This window comes from Bidens hawaiensis, unplaced genomic scaffold (assembly GCF_021521415.1).
Source record: "Bidens hawaiensis isolate Kalapana, Puna unplaced genomic scaffold, B.hawaiensis_p1.1 tig00006520_1, whole genome shotgun sequence".
In the NCBI taxonomy this organism is placed as follows: domain Eukaryota; kingdom Viridiplantae; phylum Streptophyta; class Magnoliopsida; order Asterales; family Asteraceae; genus Bidens; species Bidens hawaiensis.
This window is the reverse complement of record NW_027491437.1, coordinates 1-24,519: the sequence shown is the minus strand read 5'-3', so window position 1 is coordinate 24,519 and position 24,519 is coordinate 1. Positions and strand designations below refer to the sequence as shown.

At 31.6% G+C, this 24,519-nt stretch overlaps 3 protein-coding genes and 1 pseudogene across 4 annotated transcripts; 1 reads left to right on the top strand and 3 right to left on the bottom strand.

The window, feature by feature from the left end:
* Positions 1–687: 687 nt before the first annotated feature.
* Positions 688–4,155, bottom strand: LOC143632613 (uncharacterized). 2 transcript variants are annotated; one of them, XM_077101088.1, is made up of 9 exons: positions 4,129–4,143; positions 3,892–4,006; positions 2,949–3,037; positions 2,720–2,858; positions 2,474–2,548; positions 1,771–1,892; positions 1,616–1,691; positions 1,471–1,530; positions 688–848 (listed from the first exon to the last, which is right to left on the bottom strand). In XM_077101088.1, the coding sequence occupies exons 2-9, from the start codon at positions 3,994–3,996 to the stop codon at positions 708–710; spliced, it is 807 nt and encodes a 268-aa protein (XP_076957203.1). In that variant the 5' UTR covers positions 3,997–4,006; positions 4,129–4,143; the 3' UTR covers positions 688–707. The 2 variants fall into 2 exon arrangements, with proteins under 2 accessions (XP_076957203.1, XP_076957202.1); XM_077101087.1 differs by having other exon boundaries at positions 3,892–4,155.
* A 5,026-nt stretch (positions 4,156–9,181) lies between these two features.
* On the bottom strand, positions 9,182–10,351 carry LOC143632612 (CBS domain-containing protein CBSX3, mitochondrial-like). The gene is made up of 5 exons (XM_077101086.1): positions 10,075–10,351; positions 9,921–10,002; positions 9,761–9,834; positions 9,607–9,667; positions 9,182–9,512 (listed from the first exon to the last, which is right to left on the bottom strand). Exons 1-5 carry the CDS (start codon positions 10,330–10,332, stop codon positions 9,370–9,372), a joined length of 618 nt encoding a protein of 205 aa, XP_076957201.1. The 5' UTR covers positions 10,333–10,351; the 3' UTR covers positions 9,182–9,369.
* Positions 10,352–13,889: 3,538 nt separating this feature from the next.
* Positions 13,890–19,767, bottom strand: LOC143632673 (mitochondrial import receptor subunit TOM40-1-like). Its single transcript, XM_077101134.1, has 11 exons — positions 19,644–19,767; positions 18,722–18,802; positions 18,546–18,650; positions 18,364–18,458; positions 15,411–15,461; positions 15,276–15,341; positions 14,929–15,030; positions 14,773–14,844; positions 14,608–14,691; positions 14,321–14,416; positions 13,890–13,946 (listed from the first exon to the last, which is right to left on the bottom strand). Exons 1-11 carry the CDS (start codon positions 19,765–19,767, stop codon positions 13,890–13,892), a joined length of 933 nt encoding a protein of 310 aa, XP_076957249.1.
* A 1,804-nt stretch (positions 19,768–21,571) lies between these two features.
* On the top strand, positions 21,572–24,211 carry LOC143632672 (oligoribonuclease-like; annotated as a pseudogene).
* Positions 24,212–24,519: the final 308 nt, after the last annotated feature.

The window sequence follows — 24,519 nt, the reverse complement described above, 5'->3', positions numbered from 1 at the left end:
AGTAGCAATTGCATCATGACTTTAACAAAAGCTAGAACTGAAGTTACTTACCGAATCTCAAAATCCAGTAGCAAGAGGGAATGGTGGATCTGAACAGCTGGATGTTCCTTGGAGACACAATCACAATCGCTATTTAACCCTTTTTTTAAACGGTCAGCGAGGCGGGTTTTGTGGGGCCGACATATTCATATGCCAACTTACTCTATTTTTTATTACAAAACTTAAGAATTAAATATGTGTCATTATTTTTATTCTTTCATCTTGAATCTAACAGTTTGATATGTTATGGAAATAGGCACTGGTATTCGTTATGAAATGTTCATCTTTATATGGTATTGGTATCGAAACAGTATGGCGTGTTGTTATATTAAGGGTCAAATTACTTAATTTATTTTATGTAATAAATTTGATTTTTATTTTTTTAAATACTCTTCTTTTTAATTACAAGGAGCTTCCGTTAGATACAGTTTAGAGAGCATGCATTTAATTTTACAAATGCGGGGAGAATATGTTCAAACTTCAATACAAGCAAACCTCAGAGAGCATCCAAGTAATTGACTCAACAAAAATCTTTTTTATAAATTCTAACCTCCAAAACCAATGAAAATTGCATCTTATTACCAATTTACGAGTAATTACATAGAACATATGAAACATAGTAGTTTAACCTTGATTACAAAATACAAATCAACAATAGGTTTCCATAATTAGCTCTGTTTTCTTAACTTGGTGAGAGTTTTTATCATTCCTTTGGCAATCTTCCAAAACCAAAACAAATTCATCATTGCTAACATCGGCGGGATTGTCAACAAGGTGTAATATCCCAATGGATAAAACACTAACTTCACCTAAAAATATGTGCCAAAATGGACGGGTCAGATAGGTGTATAAACGAGCTAAACCTCTCGTAATCCGCTCACTTATAAGCTCGAATCAAGTTGAGCTTAAACGAGCTCGAGCCTAAAATTAAGCTTATTTAATAATCGAGTCAGAGCCCGAGCTTCACTTATCAAGCTCAAACTGGCTCACGAGCCTATTCTTTATATAATTTTAATATATATGTATATAATATCTTAATATCATATATAAAAATATGATAAAAATGATAACATATATTATGTTATATGTACAATTTTTAACTATAAATGAATATAAAATTAAACTAGAAATGTATATAAATTAACTGATAAATAACATATAAGCCGGGCCCAAGCTTGAAAAATGGCTCACGAGCCGAGCTTGAGCTCAAGTAAGTTAAATAAGCCGAGCTCGAGCCTAATCAAGCTATGGGCTCGGCTTGACTCGACTCGACTCATTTACACCCTAGGGTCAAATAAGTTGGATGACGAGTATGGTCAAAATTCAGAAGGTTACATGCATCAAAATTACTTTTTGAACAAATTAAGACCCATTTGACCAAGTCAACTCATTCATAAATAAATAGGCCAAATCGTCAGAAAGAATATTTACCTGATCAGAATGTGTAAGCATGTGGTAGAAAAAGAAGATGAACAAGATGACCCTTGCCACCTGCACGAACTCAAATCGTCAGCATTCAACACCTAAAACACAAATTTACCCTTTATAAAGAGATTTAGGGTATGATAGACATTACCAACCACCCTATAAACATTGCAACACCATTCAACAAGTAAAGTGTGGAGTTCTTCTTCCCGGCTAAATCTAGATACCTACATTATTATACATATATAATAATCGGTTTTTGGAACTATAAAAAAACTATTGAATTATTAGTATGTCGATCATTACCATCTTAAATTCACAAAGGGTGTTGTGATCTCTGTGAAAAGAACAATAAGGATGTAAAACTGAACTTGACCGCTTAAAAGGGATTGAATAATTGCAAACAAAGAGAGCCCGTGGTGCAATACCTGTAAAGGCCCAAAAGTTTAATATTATCAAGAAACTAATTAAACAAAGATAATGTGTCGACAATCGGTTCAATTTCAAATGATCATAACATTATTAATTTTGTATGTATAGGTCACACGAGCCCAACTTGTCAAAAACCGTGGTATGTCTGAGCAGACAACAGGCCAGGCCCAACCCGTGTCATTTGACCAAAAAAATTGTTTAAAATGACTAAATTACCCATGATTTGTATATGCTTAGACTGCTTGACCGAAGCCAAAGTATGCAACGGGGCGAGCCTGGCACTTGTCATTTGACCAAAAAATAGTCTAACATGACTAAATTACCCCTGACTTTTATATGTTTTACACCGTTTGACCCAAGTACGAGTTGAGCCTGACCAGAGTCATTTGATCAAATAATGGTCTAAAATGACTAAATTACCCTTGAACTAATAGCATCTAGTTTGTTTGACCCAAGTCATAGTATATAACAGGCCGAACCTGCCCCGTGTCATTTGATCAACAAAATGATATAAAACGACTAAATTACCCCTGATTTATATGTTTACTTTGTTTGACCCAAGTCAAAGTATACTTACATATTCAAGACCTCCTAACGTTGGATAAGTCCATATTATCATCGCCAAGTCTGAAAAGAAATAACCAATTGACATCTGCAACAGTATAAAAACAAAAACATCATAAACACAACACCACTTTTCACCGTGTGATCAAACGTTAGTTTTACATGAATGGGGCCCGCAACCATATCTATATTGTCTCACACTAATACAAAAAATATAACCCAAATATGTATTTGAGGGATGATAATAAAAAATACGTACCCCAAGTAGGGTATCGGATGCTGCAGATGATCGGTTAATAATCAACTCTTCTTTTGAATCTTCGTCAAAAAGATTTGTAAAGACCAAAAAGTACATAGAACCAATGGCTGCAAAAAGTGCGTGGAAAGTAGAAAAGCCCCTAAAAAGATAAATCAATATGAAGTTAGAAAAAATATATATAAGGAAAAAAATAGTAGGTATCAAGATTCAAGATAAAATGAATACAAACCTGTTTTTCCATTCGAGTTTCTGCTTGTTTTCAAGTTTGGTAAAACCTTTGAAGATAAAGGGGCTAATTATGCCTGTAAGTTCATAAGCCTTCAAGACAAGATCATAAAGCACATTAATATTCAGTGTCAAAAATTATGGTTTTGATAATTGCAATTTTGACTTTAAGTTGCAAACTTGCAATATTTGGTTTAAAAGTGGTAATTTTGATGATCATGATATAACTGTTTTAAGTTTGGTAGATTAATTCTGTATATCATTATCTTACCGGTTAAAGGCTTGGTTTTTGAAACCAAACTTAAGGGTCAAATAATTATTGGTGCAAACGAGCCGAGCCGCTCGCAAGCTATTCGAGATCGGATCAAAAATCTTAAAACAAGGAAAGCCTTATCAAGCATGAGCCGAGCCCAAGCCTCAAATAAAGCTGGTTCAGCTATCGAGCCCGAGCTCAAGCCTTGTATGAGAGGATTGTTTAGGCTCGTCGAGCAAAAACGAGGCTCGTGTATTTTAAGTTTTAATTCTTTTGGACTTCTATATATTAACTTCACACCATACAACCTAACTCGAGCCCACCTTTGGCTCGTTTAAGGTACTACACAAGCTCCAGCCAAGCTTAAGCTCGTTTAAGGTTTTCTTTCACAATATTTAAAAACAACTATAAATGCATATAAATTAGTTAATAAGCAACAAACGAGCCAAGCCCGAGCTTAAAAACAACTCACGAGCCAAGCAGAAACTTCACAAAAAAGAACTCAACTCGAGCTCAGGCTCGGCTCAGCTCATTTACACTCAATGAATCAATTCTGAATAACCAAACTTGATATTATCTAAAAACAAATTCAACTACCAAACTACCAAAGGTAAATAAAAATTACTTCTATACCCTTTAAACCTCAATCAATATCATACACCCAAACACCCCTTAAAAGGAGGCAAATACTTACAATTTTGCACATAACAATACCCCCGAAAACCGAAACCAACCACCGGGTTTGATTGCTTGAAGTTGCATGATCAGCAATAATACTATAACCCGGATTACCATCCATGTGCTTTCAACTTCAAAATCCAAAAAGCACAAACCTTTATTAGAATTAACAAAAACCCACATCAAGATCCACATAATAACATAAACCCAGATTGAAAGTTGCAAAATTGGTGAAGAAAACGCATGAACTCACTAGGGTTTTGTGAATAATTGATCTGTAGAAGATAAAGATTTGAATGAGATTTTTGAAGTATTAAAGTTTTGACTCAGAGGTGAAGTAAGTGTGTGTGTGTAATCAAAGATTTTGCATATCATATGTTTGGGTTTAAAAGTGGACCTACCAGTGTGTCTCACAACCGTAACTGTATTTCATTTATTCAGGTCTTTAAATTTTGTTAATATTGCAAAATTACAAAAAAGAATGATGTATATAAAAATAACTAGCCTTTTTGAACCCGTGTATTACACGGGTTTTGTCAAATAATAAAGATAAATAAGTTATGTTATTTCAGTTGTGATTTTCAAAATACTTGTGAATTAATTTAATGTAGACTTAATGTAAAAAACAAACAGGGTTAACGAAAAGTACTAAAATAGCATGATTTTGAAAATACCCGGTGTTGATTTGCAAGAAATTTAAAAAAAGATACTAAAGTTGTGTAGTTTGTCAAACATTAGGTATGAAATTAACACTTGATTCAATAATAAATATAATCCACACTATGTTATAACCCATTTGACAAAATGGTTTTGACCCATGAATAGCTATAATGAATGAAATAAAAGATTAGAAATTAGGTGAAATGTGAGCTGGACACCTAAGCTTTAACATTTTCTTTTATTAATATAGTAAGATTAAATTAAATTAGTAGCACATAACTTTTGACTTTTAGATTTTTAGATTATATTTAATGTTTATTCTTTTTTGAGATTGTTTTTGCTAGTGAATCAGTAAAACAATCTGTTTAATTATTTATTTGATTATAAAATTGAAAATAGTCTTATAAGGCTGTATGTTATGGGCTCTGACGTCGCATGCTAGTGATGAGGTGGTTGCTATGGCGGATTCTTGCGAGGGAGGATTGGATTTGTGTGGAGGTATCTATGTCGCGGTGAAAGCAGCAAGATGAGAAGGGTTAGAGCGGTGAAAGCAACAGGGACGGAGTGTGAAGGCATACTAACGTGGAGTCAGCGGTGAGCATCGGGATCCATTTGCAATAAGTGGGGGTAAAGGGTGAGCAGATAGCATCAATGTTAGTCGGTTTAACCAATTAAATTATTTTATATATTGTAAATGAGTCAAAAAGTTTTATTGGTATTTAAGAAAAAAATTACTTTAAGAGTATATGAAGTTTTGTAGAAATCGTTGTTTAATAGGATTAATCGGATTGGAATATATACGTAATTTTTCAAATATACATATATATACCAAATTTTATATCTAAAATGTTCAATTTTGATTGACTCTGACTAAATAAAAGTTAATCAATGACTAGTCGCTAGGATGAGGATTAATCGACGCCCAGACGGTAAAAGACGGTATTTTTACGATCATTAGTATATGTTGAGAATTAGAACTTTATATGAAATTGCTTTGAATTGATTTAGTGAATGATGTATGATTCATGAAGCTTCTACAATTATTTGAAAGAAAAAGTGTGTGGGCCAATCAAGCTTTTACAAGTTTTTTAATGCTTTCTTGAACTAAGTTGTATGATGAAACGCATTAAATTACGCACTCGTTTGATTAAACTTTAAAGAGTACTTGGAATCTTGGATTGGTTGCAAATTTAGAAATTTTATTAAGTTGTATGTCTAGAAAATTAAATCAAGTAAAACGTTTCCAAGTAATCAAAAAGACACGTAAAGAAACTTGTGTAGGGAAGACGAAGAAGAAAGCGCATATAGATAGCGTGGAAAGCAATGATAGAAATAACATGTTGTACCATGTACATAATATGTTGCATTATTGATGAACAGTACAAACCAGTAAGAGGAGTTAATTTTCGCAATTAATAGATGGTTAATGTAAAGGATCAGAGAATTAGTACTTAACTAATAAAATAAATATGTTGGAAGAGAAAAGTTAATGAAATGATTTTAAAAAAATATTATTAATTTTTAGAAGTTAGTCATTAGTAGAAAAATTAAAAATCAAATGATTAACTTTAAAAAAACATTATTAATTTTTTAGAAGTTCGCAATTAATTTTCGCAATTGAGTTGGAAAAAATGTGTTGTCACATGACTAGTCACTTCAACATGACTAGAGAACCCGAACACAACACGTTCATCTAAACATGTCAGTTTATTGAATACTACCACGAAAAATAAGCAATTATTGTCAACGTTGTAAGGGTTATTAAAAATCCTTTTATTTAGATTTTAGATATGAAAATTGTCATTATTTAAAGTTAATCATTTGATTTTTAATTTTTCTACTAATGACTAACTTCTAAAAATTAATAATATTTTTTTAAAATCATTTCATTAACTTTTCTCTTCAAGCATATTTATTTTATTAGTTAAGTACTAATTCTCTGATCCTTTAGATTAACTTTCTTCTAATATCGAGCTATATGTATAAACCTGAGTTTGTAACTAAGAGTGAGCGATAAACAAACAAATGCAATTAATCAAACCACACCGTTTATAAAAAAATTTCATTTGAGTTGGAATATTTTATTGTTTAAATTGTTACAAAAAGGTTCCATGCTAACATATTAGATACTAAACATCCTTGACGATAGTTGTTGTGTCCAATCTTGACCCAAACTACACCTAAAAAAATTATGTAGGTTCACATCACTCACTATTAAGAGTGTTTTAACTTAAAGTGGTAACACATGTTATTTTGTTTTTAGTTGGGCGTGTTCGGCACAACATGTTCAACATACTCGCGAACACGAACACAAGAGTCATTTTTGTAAGCACTAACACAAGCATTGCTTAATAAGCGAGTCACATGATGCAACACACTTAACACGATTAAATGCGATTAGATAAATAACATGACACAACATGTTAAACACGTTTAAATATGAGCAATTTCAATAAAACAAATGACCCAATACACTTAACCACAACTAACAAAACACGATAAAGAATTATCAAGACATATTAACATAATAAAATGAAGTTACAATTCATATTTAATCATTTTTTAGTATTATAAGGTGATGTTGTTGTGATAAAGGAGTCTGAATGTGTATTGTTGATATGTTACCTATTTAAAACGATAAACGAATCCCGAACGTGTTTTATTAAACACTAACCCGTTAAAGTTTTTCTTTTCTTTTTTGAAAATTTTAATTTTAATTGGGATTTAGTTTTCCACTTTTCCCCTTCAAATACTTCGAGAGACGACAAGAGATTATTCTAGATCAATGCACGTTTTACAATTAAAATATTAAATAAAAAACGACTTTTTTTTGTCATAGAATTAAGACAGAATTACAAATTTTGTCCTTTAAAATAAGACGAATTACGGTTCGTGTCATTTTCTAAGTTTCCTTGCAGGCGGTGTACTTTAAACTTTTTTTTCCTACAAGTTATGTCCTTTACGCTAACTGGGTTAGAAAAACTCTGTTAAATCCCATCACGTGAGAAGCATGTGAGGGCATTTTTGTCTTTTCACCTGTACCTGCAACTTCTTCTTCTTCTTCAAAATAGAAAAATACCAAAAAACTCGCTGGCCGGACTCGAACCCGCGACCTCAGGCCGGACCAGAGTGTAACACACACACACAAGCCAACTGCGCTGGTGTGTCAGTTGGTTTAACATCGTAAACGTTTTAATAAATACATAAACATATCTAAACCCAATTTGATTATAAACCCTAACCATGCAATTGATTAATTCGTTCTATGTTCGTTTAATTAATGTTAGGGCTTTTGTAAAGCTCACTGTGACGAATTCAAACATACAATTCATCACCTCAGTCGTCGATGAAACATGGGTTAAATTGATTCAACTTCTTCTTCTTCAGAGAAATCGTATTTGTACCCGTAAACGAGCCGGGCCAACTGGAACTGGTTCAGTTCTATCCGGTTAAAACCCGGACACGGCCCGGCCAAAATCCGATAAAAACCCCACAAAACCGGTTGAAAACTAGACCATAACCAGAAACGGATCATACTTAAATTGACTTATTTGACTTTTTTTTACCAATCCCGAAACACGAAAAACCCCGTTGACCACCTCTAGATGATATTGGACCAGTGGTGCAGGCACCTGGTGTTATTAGGCTCAGGTGGAATACAAAAGCCCAAAAATAGAAATTCTAACAATCGAATGATTAGCTTTTGATTTTGCAATTCAATGAAAATAGCCGTTGAGGTGATGAATTGACGAGATCAATTTAACCCATGTTTCATCGACGATTAATTAAACGAACATAGAACGAATTAATCAATTGCATGGTTAGGGTTTATAATCAAATTGGGTTTAGATATGTTTATGTATATATTAAAACGTTTACGATGTTAAACCAACTGACACACCAGCGCAGTTGGCTGGTGTGTGTGTGTTACACTCTGGTCCGGCCTGAGGTCGCGGGTTCGAGTCCGGCCAGCGAGTTTTTTGGTATTTTTCTATTTTGAAGAATAAGAAGTTGCAGGTACAGGTGAAAAGACAAAAATGCCCTCACATGCTTCTCACGTGATGGGATTTAACAGAGTTTTTCTAACCCAGTTAGCGTAAAGGACATAACTTGTAGGAAAAAAAAGTTTAAAGTACACCGCCTGCAAGGAAACTTAGAAAATGACACGAACCGTAATTCGTCTTATTTTAAAGGACAAAATTTGTAATTCTGTCTAGAATTAAATGAACAGTCAGAACATCTTATACAAAAATACAATCAATTTAAGTCAAATTATTCTAGAAAGTTCATTGAATTAAGTTCTTATTTTGATTTTTCAAAACTAATACGGAGTATACTTATAATTTGTCATCTTTCTAATCTTCTTTCATATACACTCACATTGTACATTTATTTGTTTCTGAAAGTTATATACAAAAACTATTATACAAACAAGCATGCCACTTACAGGAGTATCGTTCAAGGTTGAGACTTCTTCAAAGACTCAACATTCAACCACCCGAAGAACGAACGGCACTTACACCATCGTTCAAGGTTGATGCAGGCCACTCGGTGTTCATGGATCAACCTAACCTAACCCGGCCCAGCCAGATCTGACACGCACTTATATTACCACCACACAAAATCCTTACCATCGACGTGAAACATACACATACAAAGCTTCAAGCTTTTCATTATCAAGTCGTCCAAGCAACACAACATAGAAAAACATGCGCTAAAACATAGTGTATAAACATATTTACAAATTCGTAAAACGACCAAGTTATCGGGCATCAACTTATTATTATTATCATCATCATTATTATTATCGTCATCATCACCATCATCAACAGTTCTAATAGCCTCCTTGTATAAAGGCATTCAACCGTTCAAGCTCTTCCCTGTGCTCACTTACAACCGCACGAACCACGTCTCCAATCGAAACCATACCCAACATACCCTTTTCACCAATCACCGGAATGTGTCTGATACGATTATCTATCAACATTAAACATAAAAAAAGGTTTATAAATTAAAGGCTGTTGACCTAGTCAAACCATGCAATTACTACGCAGTATATGACTATATATACCTGTCATTAACTGCATTGCTTTCAAGACTTTAGTGTCTGGAGTGACTGTGATAAGCTTGTTCTGTAACCATAAAAAATAAAACGATTCAGAACCCGACCCGTTAAAAAGCAAAATAAAACAAGTTAAACACAACCCACAAATTACATTTCATACCTCTTCGGTCATGATATCTCCAACCTTAGTTGACTTGGATGATCTTCCCTGAACGATGATTTTCCTGAGATAATCTGAAGAAATATATCGCGTTTTAACATATTTTAACCAAAATAATGTAATTTTATGTATTCATAATTTTATAAACTCAATTAATCACCTCTTTCTGTGATAATTCCAGCAACCGACTTTTCCTCCCCGGGTTTGACCACCACCAATGCTCCAACATTGTGTTGTGTCATCTGCAATGTATAATATACTCATTTTGTATTCATACTAAAACCCACAATTCACACACACACATATATACTTACTGATTTGACAGCATCATACACGGAATCCTCGGTGGTGCACCAGAGCCACGAGCCGTCTGCACTTTTTCCTTTGGATTTCAAAATATCTGAAATAATAGTTTTCTCAAAACCATGTTCTTCCATACGAGCAGCAGAAGTTGACTCGTGTCTTGGTCTAACAAGAGCTTGTGCAACCGGGTTGACGAAACGAACGTGTTGGAGAACCGCATTCTTCACAATGCTTCCATGTGATATGAAAGATCCAATTGCCCTTTGCATTTTGAACTACTGTAAATGACTAGAACCAGAGAAAATGTTATGAAATTTTCAATCTTACTTAAAAATAAAAGAAAGTATTATAAATGTAATGCTTATTGTCATATGTATATAACCTACTACACATATGTAGGTAAACAGCACAAAATTTATAAAACACATGAACAAATCAGTTTGACGGTTTTTCATATACATGTGTATCTAATGCATATAAAATTTTAAAAATTATGAACAAATCAGTGGTATTAAATTTTAACATATGAACCACTGATAATAAATTTAAACAATTTACTTTTGTTTTACTTTAGTGTAAAAGAATTTAACCCGCCACATGAGCAAAATAACAGTCCACATGGTGGTTGATTTGCCAAAATTGGGCTATAGGTCAACTTTCAAGTCAAATGGTACCAAAGCATGTTAAATTGAATTGTTAGTAATATTCAACCATCAAAGATTGATATTATTTTAACTAATAACCAACTCAAAAACATGAGCAATTAAGGTTCCATCAAATAAAAACCCTAATTCAAGCAGATAAAGATCTAAGACCAAAATTAGAAACTTAAAAGACAATCAAATCATAAGACTAAAGTCAGATCGTAGCCCTGATTGATTATGTGAAACAGAGGATGATTATTATTATTATTATTACTAAATCAGTTGTAGCGAAATAAATAGCGTAGACTTACAGAGAGAAGATATGAAGCTGAATAATAGAAGCTGTGGATTACACACACAGTGGACAAAAATAGTGCAGTGTTTAATATTTAGTATTGAAGAAAATGACATTGCAACGTTTTGATGGGACCGCAAGAGGCCCGTGCCTATCACCTTATCCTGTTTATTATTATTACTATTTTAGTGGAAATTTACATATCTCGTTCAACGCTTCAGTTTAAAATCATAAAATCCTTTAATTTTTTCGTCTTTTGATCATGTTTTTTTTTTCTTTTTTACTTTTAAGCCGTCGGTTGGCTTAATAGTTTTAAACCATATTTTATGTTTTGGTTTATAGTTTATATTAAAAACTAACCGTAAAAAACTAATCGTATGAGCTGGATAGTATGATTTAAGATATATTTTAGTTTTTAAATATTTTGGATTATATGTTATGGGGAGGGTTGATTAGGAACTTAAATTATGGGGAGGGTTAATAACTAATAAGGAACTTAAAAAAAGTGAAGAATTGGAGAACCATATATTTTACATATAAAAAATAATATACAGTTCGATTTCACATGTAAAAATTAGTTTTAGCATAAATTTTTTTGGAGCTTTTGCTTATAAATAGACGTAGAAAATTCCAATAAAAAAACTTAATTTTCTAAAAAAAATATATTTTTTAACCTTTTTTAGCTGATTTTTTTTTAAATTATGAAAATGACTTCTACATGTTTTATATGTAAAAGCTCAAAAAAGATTACGTAAAAATGTGTTTTTAAATATAAAAATAATTTTTTTTATTTTTTTACATGAAAAAAATATGATTCTTCAGTTTTCTACTTTTTTTTCCCCTAGCCTGCCACTATATGTTATTATGTGGATTAATCTAGTTATTTATATTTTATAATAAGCTTAACTAACATTCAACCTCTTAAATAATCATTGATGGGTCACATACTCACAGTTGACTTTAAATTAGCTTGTTATTATTATTATTATGCTTAATCAAAAGTCTAAACATAAAGGCCAAAAGATTGGTGATGTTTAAACCGTGAAACCAAACAGAAATTAATAGTTTGGTTTGGTTTGGTTAGATTTGGTTTTAAATTTCAACAGTTCAGTTTTGGTTTACCGTAATAAAAAAACTATTACCGATCGATCATCACACATGACTAAAAGCATGTGATTCACCTTTAAGTTTACCTAAAATTATGACCAAGTTATTATCAATTGTAATTATTAGTCTATGCGTGCTAGAGTATTTAGTTTACACATGTAATATAGCGTATAGACCAATTAAATCAGGACATATCACGCTTAAATTGTTCTCTATAAGAGTAAATTGTATGCTCTGAGAGCATACTAGAGTACGGTGTGTGGTAAAGAGTATGTAATATTTGCCTACACGTAACGACTATTTTTGTCCAACAAGGAAAAATATTAGTCTCTAATTCACCCACCAAACAAATGTACATTTCATCATTATGATGTAGAAAAATGTCACATTAACTATTGGCAAAGGTTAATGTACAGGAGTATTCCCAGCCTATTTTCTATATATATTCATATAATTACAAAAAACACTGCATTTTCTCATGTCTGTTCCATTAAATAATACTTTTTATGCATTTATCATTATCTTTTCTCTCTCATTCACTCACAACCACTTTCAGAAAATATTAGAAAATTATACGGTGTAAAATGTAAATAGTAAAACCTCAAATTTAACTTTTACATATAACATTTTCTCTCTCCCCTGCTCACAACCACTCGTAACCATACCATATAATTTACAAAACTCTCTCACAAAGATATAGGAAATACGTTGAGAATGCTCTAAGAAACAATTAATCTGGTCAGCATTCATGATTGTAATTTACTAGGTTAAGTTGTCTATCTTCACTTGCCTTTAACTACCTAGATCAGAGGCGGACTTAGCATATTATGAGGGGTAGCACGCTACCCCTCAACTTTTCCGGCGAAGTGGAAATTTTTATGTTTTATGCATTACGTTACCCCTGAAAATTATATTACGCTACCCCTCAAAAGTTTTGAAAAGCCCAAAACTTTACCTTTTAAAGTTTTAAAAGCGTAAGATGATTAAAAGCCTACCATTTAATTAAAACTTAAAAGCCTAACTTAAATAATCGGGTGAAGGTAGGCATGAAACGGGTTACCGTGCGCCGGTACGAAACGCGCAACCAGGCGCCCGCATGCGCTAAATAGGTGACCGGGCGTGGAGACGCGTGTACTGCTAAACTAGGCCCGGGATGCGTGAAACGCATAACAAGGTGGTTGTATGAGCGAAACGCGTTACCGGGCGCCGGTACACTCGAAATGCATTACCAAACCCCCCGAAACTGGTAGCTGGGCGCCAGTACACACGAAACAGGTAATTTAACGCCAGTGCATGTAGCGCGTAACCAGGCTGGGGAAGTGCGAAACGCGTTACCGGGCCCCATACGCGCAAAACGCGAAACCGGCTTCCAATACGCACAAAACGGGTAAAAAGATTTCCGGTAATGTACGATCAAAAAATTTTTTGCGCTACCCCTAGAATTATGTTCTAGATCCGTCACCGACCTAGATCATCCTTTATTTGGTTTTGATTGCATAACCGGTGACTGGTTGAAATTGATTGTGCAATAAAGAGAAAGGAGTGGATATGCGTTGAAGAAACACAGGAAAAGAGGTTTCTGACATTTAACCGTTATTTTCATATAATCCAAACTGCAAAAACTAACATATGTAAATGTTGTTGTAAACTGTAGATGCAACTAGAGCTGTCACCAAAAATAATGTCTGCTAGAAAAAAGGTACAAAAATCTCGGACATTTGTTTGTACGATGATAAGTTAATCCGTCTGGCACGATGATGTTTTTCATATGCATGTGCATCTATTCTCCAGCTGTCAATCCAAAACCAAACTTGTAGTCTTTCTTCTTGTGGTCTAACTGTGTATACATAGTTTGGCAAAAAAAAAGATAAAAAATGTGTCATAAGTCGACCAATTTCAATGCCTTTTTACTAGATGTGTATTTTAATACATAAAGCTCATAAATCATTTTATTCACGTTTACTCGAGCCATAAGTTACCTAATGTGTAGTTTCAATACAATAAAATCCTAAATCAATTGATTAAAAAATAGATTATTATCGATTATATCTGTAATCATTTTTGACACTCACTATTTATTTTGAAAAAAACAAAAACGGGACAATCCCACAAAGTTAACCGTATTGACTGGTTCCAAACACATTAACCCGCTTCAACTTCTTGTTTAAATTTCATTTATGTATTGAGCTATTGAGCAGTATATGTATTTACCTCTGCAGATAGAATAAATTTGAGACCCACATTCAACTTTTCTTCAAGAAAAGCATATATGCAGCCATTTGAATCAATCTTCCCTCTAAGCCGACACTGTCAACATAAAAACGAGATCATTTTAAAGTTAACAAACGTGTCAAACTGGTCAAAGATACAAATCATCTGGTCTTAAGGCCTTGTAGAAATGAGTTTTGTAATTGCTCAAAAATCAGTACAAAAACTATTGAATGAGGAAACACTGTGAAAACAATGAACATAAAAAAAACAAGGCTTTGTTAAAGTACCTGGTGAAGTCTATAATCATAACCAAAGCTGGCAGTGATATCTTTTAACGTGTGACTATAAATTAAATCAGATGCCAAGGAAAGCTGTCACAAGAAAATCAACATATATGTGTTAATCTATGTAACATATTAGAACTAATAATATTAAGAAGAATATTAAATTGCATACCTTTTTGACACTTTCTGTACATAGCTAAGAGCCACATTTCCTGTATTAGCAACTTGTCCTACAGCAACCTGCATAGAAAAAAAATAGAATACTAGAATTTAAAAAAATAAGAACTTGCCAAATTTCCAGGCAAGTTAGGTTGATGAAATTACCATTTTATCCATGTTGTATCGAGCAGCGTAACCAACACCAGACTTACGATGCTCACCATCATATGATACTTCCCCGCCTAAAGACAGGTGAGGTGTCATGCTCTGCAAATGAAATATTACAAATTAAAATCGTTTTCAAACTAATGCTAAATCCTTAATTCGACGCGTGTGCAGAAAAAGTTATAGAATAAAATTAGTAAGCAACCTTTTATTCTTGACTGGTAAGCCAAATTAGTAATACATAATGAATTTAATTAGAGAAGAACCAAATATGACTGTACACATGCTAATAAAATATTTGCATGATCAAATATATGCATTAATATAAGATATGAAAAAACTTATACCTGAAAATAACTAGCTCCAAGCAAGGCTCCATTTCCGAATTTAAGTTGACTCCTATAGTCACTACCCTGCATAAGAAACAAGTTATTAAATAAAACAACCAAATAGTATTCTACATCACAAGGAAAACAAGTTACCTTGTAATCGAAGTTGAACAATCCATGCGACATGCCAGGCTCACTCGTTAGCTGAGTCGAGAAAAAAATCTTACTAATATATTAAAGCAACATAAATTGTCCACGTAGCGTCATTCTAGGGTGTCCACCTAGATGCCAACTAGATGCCATGTCACCACCTTCCAATTACTAAATGTCAACTCACTTAATTCCTCTTATTTAAACCCTATTGTTAAGAAGCCCTAATCCACATTCAACTCTTTCATATATCTCTCTCCAACTTACCGTCAATCAATTTCTCTCACGGATATATTAGCTATTATCAAATTATAAAGATCATCTCCCGTTTCTCAGGTGTCATAACATTTCTCACTATTCTGAGATTTTCATATTTTGATTTTTTTTTGTTTTCATTGTCTGTTTCTTCATAATTTAGGTTTTGTTCATTAAATCTCATTTCCTTAATCGATTTGTTATTTATATAGTATTTATGGTTTATACAATAATTTTTTATTCATTCAATCCCGTTTCTCTAATCATTTTTTTATTTTTATCATCTTCATCTATATTTTGTTTATACATTGTTAATTAATTTTTTGTGTTTTGTCATAGAGGTTGTTTGAAACTGTTTGAATTTGATGAATTCTTTCTACATAATAATTCAGGATCCTAAACTCCAAATTCTGGTAAGTATTATAATGAATTATAATATTTTAGGTAGGTTTTACATATTTTATATTATAATAACTTTTGCACGAAATTCTGAATGAATTTGCGGAAAGTAATAGTGACAAGTTTAAAGATGCCTCAAACACTTCGAATTCAACATCATAAAGTGGTCGTTTTTTAATGTTTTGTTAACAAAATGTGATAAAAATGTATGTTTTGCAAATTGATTGGTTGAGCTACTGGCTGAATTGCGTGTTCGTCGAAAACAATCGACTATATTTATTTTAAGTGAATGTGATAACAAATGGTCAGTTAGAACTTCATCCAACAGAGCTACCACAAATGATTTTCTTGATGCCCTTGTGTTATACAATCATCAGAAAATGAACTACAAATTGGTATATGTCAGTAATTATTTTTTTCTTTTTCTAATTCTAATAATAATTATTCATTACAACTAGCTGGTGCTAAATTTAAGCATAGCTATGCATATAATAGCATAACTATGATTTAATATTATTTAACACAAAAAAATCATAACAAATTGAAGTTAAAAATGTCGCATTAAATGTTTTCCAATCTCAAAATACTTTCGAGATTTTAATAAAATTTCAGATGAATTACAATTAATGTCTACATAATGTGATATGAATTTGAATTTAATATTATATTAAATCTTTTAATTATGTCAAAATTCATGCTTCAAATAAAACTCTGATATATTTTACTGGTCCTTAAAATACTTTCATTAAAATACTTTCCATATTTTTATTAAAATTTCATTAAAATACCATTTCATCATTAGATAATAGTTATCTGAATTTGAATTCAAGATTATATTAAAATCTTTTCAGTATGTCAAAATTGTCACTATAAATTAAAACCGATCGACTTCCATAATTTATGCATAAATAGAACCACACTATATTTAACTGGTCCTTAATTTAAGCATAATTATGCATATAATATCATAATTATGATTTAATATTATTTAACACGAAAAATCGATTCAAATTAAAGTTAAAAATCTCGCATTAAAAGTTTTCCAATCTCAAAATACTTTCCATATTTTTAATAAAATTTCAGTCAAATAACAATTAATGATTACATAATGTGATTTGAATTTGAATTCAACATTGTATTAAATTCTTTGAATTTTGTCAAAATTAACATTTTTATTTTTAATTATTTCAAAAATTAAACATATTTTAATTAAAATTGATTTTCACAAATTATCACTATAAAAAACTATTATTATGATGATAACATATTACGTACACATTTTTAGAATTCCAGATACTTTCTATTTCATTGTAAATATTTAAATTTGAAATCAAGATTATATTAAAATGTTATAATTATGACAAAACATTAAGTTTTTCTTAATTTATGCATATAACATTGAACATATAAAAAAGTTGCATTTATTCTCATTTCTATTTTTACAAGCGTTAACAAAAATAACGTCGTAAGTTACTACTATATAGCATACACTGAGATTGCATTATTCACCTACATTGAGCCTGCATTCTTTATTATTTAGAAAGAATGATAAATTACCATCTTATCTATTAATATATTTATTACAAAGTTTGGTGAAAATGTTGGTTTATCGTATATAGCTCGGTCAATACTTTTATAAACATTTACAAGCGCATATTAATATTTCATTGTCAGTTATTTGGAGAGAATTCAATTATATTTAATTTTAGAATTATTTAATTATAGTAAATTTATTTTTTTATAATTTAGTTCCAAAGATAATTCAACATGATTTCAACAATATAAACATCAATAATTCTTTCATTTTCACACCAGTTTTCTGGATGTCGTGGTGTTATGTTTAGTTATAGGAGTTAAAGATGATTTTTTTTAAATTACAACGATGATGAAGTTTTTATTAATATGTCTTTTTGAATATTGCAATATTTTTTTGGGCATATAACACATGACTTCATTAGATGATGAAGCTTTTAGTAATATGTCTCTTAGGTTTTATGGTTTAAGTTAGAAAGATGTTTTAAGTTGTCATTTTACACTGTTTACCTTTGTATGTTTTTTTTTCAATTAAAACAACATTGTATACGTCATAATTAATCTTATAATTAATGTAACATGATAAGTTATTAAAAATAACAAATTTACAATTCATTAAAATATATAGCATATGCATTTATATGACATTTTTTTATATTTTCCATCTGTATATAACACGGGTAAATAACCTAGTATTACGTTTATTCAACCAAACAATAAATAGGAAAATACATTTATGTAAATAACAACAATCAATCTACCATTCTACCTGAGCATTGGCCCTCATGGTAAGATTCTCTGACAAGTCACATCTAACTCCACCGTTGACTCGCCCATTCGTCATTACCTTCCAAAAAGTATCAACTATCGCGCATCAAACAACATTATCAACGTCAGATCAACGGTTGAGATTGAGTATTTGACGAGATGGGATGGTAAATAAGTAATGACTCACCCTTGGATCTATAAAGTTAGCACCAAAATCATAGTGTGCAGTAGGGACTTTTATTGTTTCAGCAGATTGGAAAGGAATCTCAGTGGGTCCCATAAGAATGCCGTAAAGCTATGACACAAACCAAAATGTTCAAGTGAACAGAGTGAATAAATGTTAATGTGGAATTAGTACCTGTGACTTACTGAGAATCTCTGATTGAGTCCCTTGATGAAGTCGAATCGCATCCCCTCGAAATGTTCGGCTTTTAAGGACACTAAAGAACAAGAAATTGCATTCAATCTAAGACACTGCTAACATATAAAAACAACTTTACTTATGTTTTTAATTTGCAGGTGATTTAATGTCCTAATTCACTAGAGGTGTGTATGAATCGGTTGTGGGTCAAACCAAACAAAAAAACGAAAATTCAGTTTCTGAACTTTTGAAAACCGATCAGTTTTTACAATGGGTTCAGTTTGATTTGAGTTTTTTCATTTAGGCTTGAAAATTTGGGCCGAGAAAAATGGGCCTAAATATTTTTTTTTGTTAATTAATGATTGATTAATTATTATATATTTGGGTCTCAAACTTTTGGGGTACACCATCTATTAATTTTATATGAACTGAATGCAATTATTAAAGACAAATCTATTAATTTTTATGAATTACTTTACATTCAAAAATAAAAATCTTTATTTAATAATTCAATAACAAAAATCAGTTTTTCTGCTTTTACGGGTTGGGTTCGGAAATAAAACTCAATTCAGATTTTTATATTTCTAAACACGAAATTCGGTTTTAGAAAAAACATAAAACCAAACTATTGATTTTCGGTTGGGTTCGATTATTTCGGTTATGGGTGGGATTATTCTTGATAGGAAACAAAGCATTTGAGCTTTAAATCAAGGCAGTCAAGCAATCACATACTATAAGATACTAAAATATATTTAACTAAAAACTCGCAAATAATTTTACTCTTTAAATCTAAAACAAAAAATTTAAAAACATAATAAACTCTTGATCCTCATAATATGATACACAAAACATATAATGAGTCAAGTATAACACAACTAACTAACAACACCAAATTTAGTAATATAATTCAAGAAACTAACTGATGGCTTCACGGTGGATCTCTTCGTAAGGAACAGGGCATGGAAGCTTCATGTAATCGGTTTTCTTCGGTTTAATAACTTCCGGCACGGGCGAGTGAGCTGGAGCATCGACGGGAGTCGTCATTGTAGCAATATTAGTTTTGGCGGGTTCCAACTATTTAATTTCTTGTTCAATAATTCTTAGAAAACCCTTTTAAGGCGATTTTTTTTTAAGAAAATAGTATTTTCTTAAAAATATTTTTGCCTCATATTCTTGCCTTTTCTTTTATTGTGTGTATGAGAAGTCATAATTTTTTTTTAATTATACATTAAGAAAAAGAACAATTAATATGTTTTCCTTTTTGTTTTGTAAGAGTTTGTATTAATTGCTTACCACAATACCACTATTTGTTACTTTTATTATATGGCATGACCAAGTGACTAAGTAAGTCACTTGGATGGCATCATGTAAAGGTGAATAATCGAAAGTGTAGATAGACGACAAGCAGTTGAGCAACCCCCCCCCCCCCCAGCTAATCTAAAAGCCTTCTTGCTAAAATATTTATCATGTGTTTATGTTGCCTGCTTCCTATAGTTTTGTGGTCTCCTGGCAAAATACACGCTCGACCCCTAAAAATAAGCTTCTAAAATAATCTTATTATTCTTGAAAGGAATATATGAAAGTATATATGGGTCTGTTAATTTTCGTGTGGGCCATTACAACATCTTACGATTTTAGGGGTTGTTTGGGATTGCTGATTTTCACCAACTTATAACTTATAAATTTTTTGGAATGGAATGAGATGTTTGGAATTGATTTTGTTGTGAAAAAAAAAGTTAAATTACACACTTATAACTTATTAACTTATTGAAAAATTATAAGAAGTTTTCATAAGCAATTTCAAACACCCTCTTAATATATGTATCATTGTATCCTATAGATGTTTACATGTGGCCTGTGGGGTCATCTAATTATATGAAATGTAGTATTTTCCCACCTATTAGTCCAAATCATGCATTGGGGAGCTAATATCATGAAATCTTAAATTAAAAATTAATGGATGAATATGAAAATTTACATCTCGAACTTTTAGTGACTATTGTATGTATATCGTGATGAAGTGATATCATACGAATTAGTTGAATCATTAATTCAATAACTACAGTTAATCATTATACTAATTGTTTTTTAATTAGACCACGTGCAGTGAACTGTTCAACGATAATAACCGTTCAAGTAAATACCAAGTAGCAGCCCTGGGGTGTTAAAACGACTGACAGTTTGGTGAGAAAGGGCAACAGAGAGGAAGGCACTAGCACAGTAGCACTGAGGGGGAGAAAGAGGGTAGCGTGAGTGGGGACGTGACGACACATGGCATTGGATGTAAATGTCATCTTCTAGATAAAGGCATGCTATTATGTGTATCATTGTACTACCGAAACCAACTACTAATCATGCAAACTCTCCGCAACAACTACCATTTGGAAGACAACCAAATGTGTCCGCACCTAAAAATCATTCATTAACTTATGAGAGCTAGACCTCAAATCGTTTCAAACTTTATTTCTAATGCTCGAGTTTGCCCATAAGGAGCTTACTTTCGTTCTTTTATTATTTGTTTATAACCTTAAACACGTTTATAAATAATTTTACATGTCTAATTATAATTTCTACATATAATTATAATATAAATACATTACTAAGTTGTTTTTCTTTTCATAACACACACAATAACAATCACTATTTAAATGCGCATCTAACAAGAACATTGATCTAACGGTTTTCCAATGTTTTTTTCTCCGGCTCGAGCCTTATCATAGTGGTTTTTCGAACGGTGGCTTTCCTCTGAAATTAATGACGAGCCGGTGAGCGGTTGGTTAATTATAAGTTAAAAAAACACACCATAGACCTTAGCAATAAATATAAAATTAATTTATGCCCTAAAACTATTAATTAAATTTGACTATTGAGAGTGGTTCCAATTCATTGATTGGAGCTGCAAATCGGTCATCTTCAACCTCCGATTGCTGTATGAAGGTAACCAATTTCATTATCATGCAACCAAATTAACTGCAAATGCTTCCAATTTCTTGCTTTACAATCAACTAAAACCCTAGAAAAACATATTGCGGATCAAACCCAGATCTTTCAATCTCATAATCATTGTTCTTATTGTATAAATTATTAGTCTTTCATATATTTTTTAAGTATTTGTCATGTTTGAATATGGCCATTAGGGTTTAGTAACTAATTGTGTTCTGGGTTAAATTTTTTATAGAAGTGATTAATTAATAGTTATAGTAAAGTTTTATTAATCTTAATAGTTTAGGGGTGTGCATGGTTCGGTTTTTGAAATTTTGAAAACTGTTTGGTTTCGGTTTTTACCGTTTTGTCACTTGAGTTTGAAAATTTTGGGCCGAAAAACAAAATTTGGCCCAAAATAATGAATATGGGCATAAATTATTTGGTTAGATGTTTATTAAATTATTGTAAAAAATGAAAATAAAAATGAATTTATAAATTCGGTTCGGTTTGGGTTATTCGGTTTTTATTACATGCAAAACGAAAACCAAATAGCAAGTTCGGTTTTTACAAAAACATAAAACTAAACCGTCGGTTTTTGTTTCGGTTCTGTTTTTTTGGGTTTTATGCACACCCCTACTTTCTATTCACTCTTTGTGCCTTCAGTTGTTATTATATTGGTCCTGTTTTCATTATGCTTATCAACCTCCATATTGGAGCTAACTAAGTTTATTAATTATTGTGCAATAATCTGTCTCAAATGGATAATTTTTCTAGAAATTTAGAAAGAAGAAAGCTCGAAAGTAAGAGCAATTAGTTTGTCAAATATGATTAACAATGCTATATTAATAGTAATTTAATTCATTAAATAAAATGATTTAGGTGGATTTTGCACTATGATTATACTTGAGCCGACTTTCAATCGTATGAAAATGTTATTATAGTTATTAGTTTTACTAATTCGTTCACGAAATTTAAACCTCTATGGTACACTTTTTCAGTTTGTACTTCAAAACAGCATGATAACACACAAGGAACATGTGTCATGTTACATTTATGTTCTTATTCATGGTTTTACAAACTGTATTTATCTGGTTAAAGAATAGTGTATAGTTTTATAGATTTTCCTTATTATGATTATTTTACCAGAAACTCACTCAGTTTGCTATCACAGGATCTTAATGGTTAAAAAACCAAAAACAGCATCAAATAAAACTATGGACCACCTCTCAAATGCATTTTCATTGCTAGAAATGGATGTTGAAGATGATAAAATAGAGACAACCAGTTCTGCTAACAATAAAGAGAAAGCCAATGGTATAATTATAACTGATTAAAACTTTTTACTGAATTTAATACTGTTGCAATATACAAAGACGTAGTTACTTATCTGCACAGTTTGTTTTGTGATGCAGGTGACTCTAAGAAAGAAATCGATACCAATAAAACTGTGTTAGAAGGAGATTACAGGTTGCCTCTTGTGTGGATCGACTTGGAAATGACCGGTATTTAATTTTGACTTCTTTAAAAACAAATTAAGTTAACCAAACGGGTAGTTGACCATTGACCATTTGTATGTGCAGGATTGAATATTGAAGTAGATAGAATATTGGAGATTGCTTGTATAATTACAGATGGAAAGTTGAATAACTCTGTAGAGGTAAGTTAATACACGGTTAATATCATTATAATTTTGTTGCTTTTGTGTATAGTTAATTTCATAGGATTTGAATATAGTATAATATAATATTGGATCAGGGTCCTGACTTGGTTATACATCAACCAAAAAAGTGTCTTGATGAAATGGGAGAATGGTGTCAGCATCATCATGCAGCAAGTGGTAAGTAGCGTCGCGCTTGTTTATTTTGAAATAATATAATATTTTAATTTTGAGTAAAAACCATTTTGGATTAACGAGTTGTATCCTTGTATTAATTGTAGGTTTGACAGAAAAGGTGATCCAAAGTACCATTAGTGAAAAAGAAGCTGAACAGAAGGTACTTCAAAACCTCATTTTGGTTACTTTTATGAGTTTATCCTTCAATGAAGTTATTGTTTTTTTCTGATTCTTCTCTAATCAAAAGCTGATATTTTGTGTAGGTTATTGAATTTGTAAGAACACGTGGGCACATACACTCCTATGCTTGCAGGAAATTCGGTTTATGTTGATTTTATGTTCTTGAAGGTAAAAGAATAGGTGTCTATAGAAATGATTAGTCTATTAAATATGTATACCAAATTATATTATTATAATAATAATGTAATTTTTTGAATCACTTTTGGTGACTTTCGACCCGCTTAACTCTTTTTGGCCCATTTTAAGCTGTTTTTACACGTTTGACCTTATGACGTGATTTGACTTAATATTTAAGTAAATAGGCCAAAATTGCCACTTTTACTAGATGTGTAATTGTTTTGTAAGTTATTTTATTCAAGTTAAATAAAGTTAATGATATCTTTTGTTTTGTTTTGCAGAAATACATGCCTGATTTGGCTAGTCTATTCTCGCATGTGATTGTTGATGTCAGCAGCATTAACGCATTATGCGCCCGTTGGTTCCCAAAAGGTGTGTGAGCTTCTCATTATTTGTTTGTAACTAGTTAGTTTCTTGTATTTTCATGGGCTTATTACAGTTGATAACTATTTTAAGACAACACTTTAGTAAATTAGTTAGTGTTACACTTACGCTATTTGCTCAGTCAATATTAACAAGTGGATGCATTTGTTCATCTCTTGGAGAACACATAACATAGGTGATAGGTTTTAGTATATATCATTAGTGTAAGGAAAAAAACAAGCTTTTTATTATCATTTATTGCTATATAATTAGCATTTTACCTCGCATTATTTTGTTTATATTACAAGCTTTTATAT

Bases quoted from the DNA above. Each gene is read 5' to 3' on its own strand.
- LOC143632613 (XM_077101087.1), bottom strand. From the start codon at position 3,996: ATGGATGGTAATCCGGGTTATAGTATTATTGCTGATCATGCAACTTCA. The intron at 3,038-3,891 runs GTAAGTATTTGC...CTTGTCTTGAAG, and splicing joins GTATTGTTATGTGCAAAATT to GCTTATGAACTTACAGGCAT. The intron at 1,893-2,473 runs GTAAGTATACTT...GGGCCTTTACAG, and splicing joins CGTTAGGAGGTCTTGAATAT to GTATTGCACCACGGGCTCTC.
- LOC143632612 (XM_077101086.1), bottom strand. From the start codon at position 10,332: ATGCAAAGGGCAATTGGATCTTTCATATCACATGGAAGCATTGTGAAG. The intron at 9,835-9,920 runs GTGATTAATTGA...ATATTTCTTCAG, and splicing joins TGGAATTATCACAGAAAGAG to ATTATCTCAGGAAAATCATC. The intron at 9,513-9,606 runs GTATATATAGTC...TAATGTTGATAG, and splicing joins AGCAATGCAGTTAATGACAG to ATAATCGTATCAGACACATT.
- LOC143632673 (XM_077101134.1), bottom strand. From the start codon at position 19,767: ATGACGACTCCCGTCGATGCTCCAGCTCACTCGCCCGTGCCGGAAGTT. The intron at 15,342-15,410 runs GTAACTTGTTTT...TTTCTTATGCAG, and splicing joins TGTTCAACTTCGATTACAAG to GGTAGTGACTATAGGAGTCA. The intron at 14,845-14,928 runs GTAATTTCATCA...TTTTCTATGCAG, and splicing joins GATACAACATGGATAAAATG to GTTGCTGTAGGACAAGTTGC.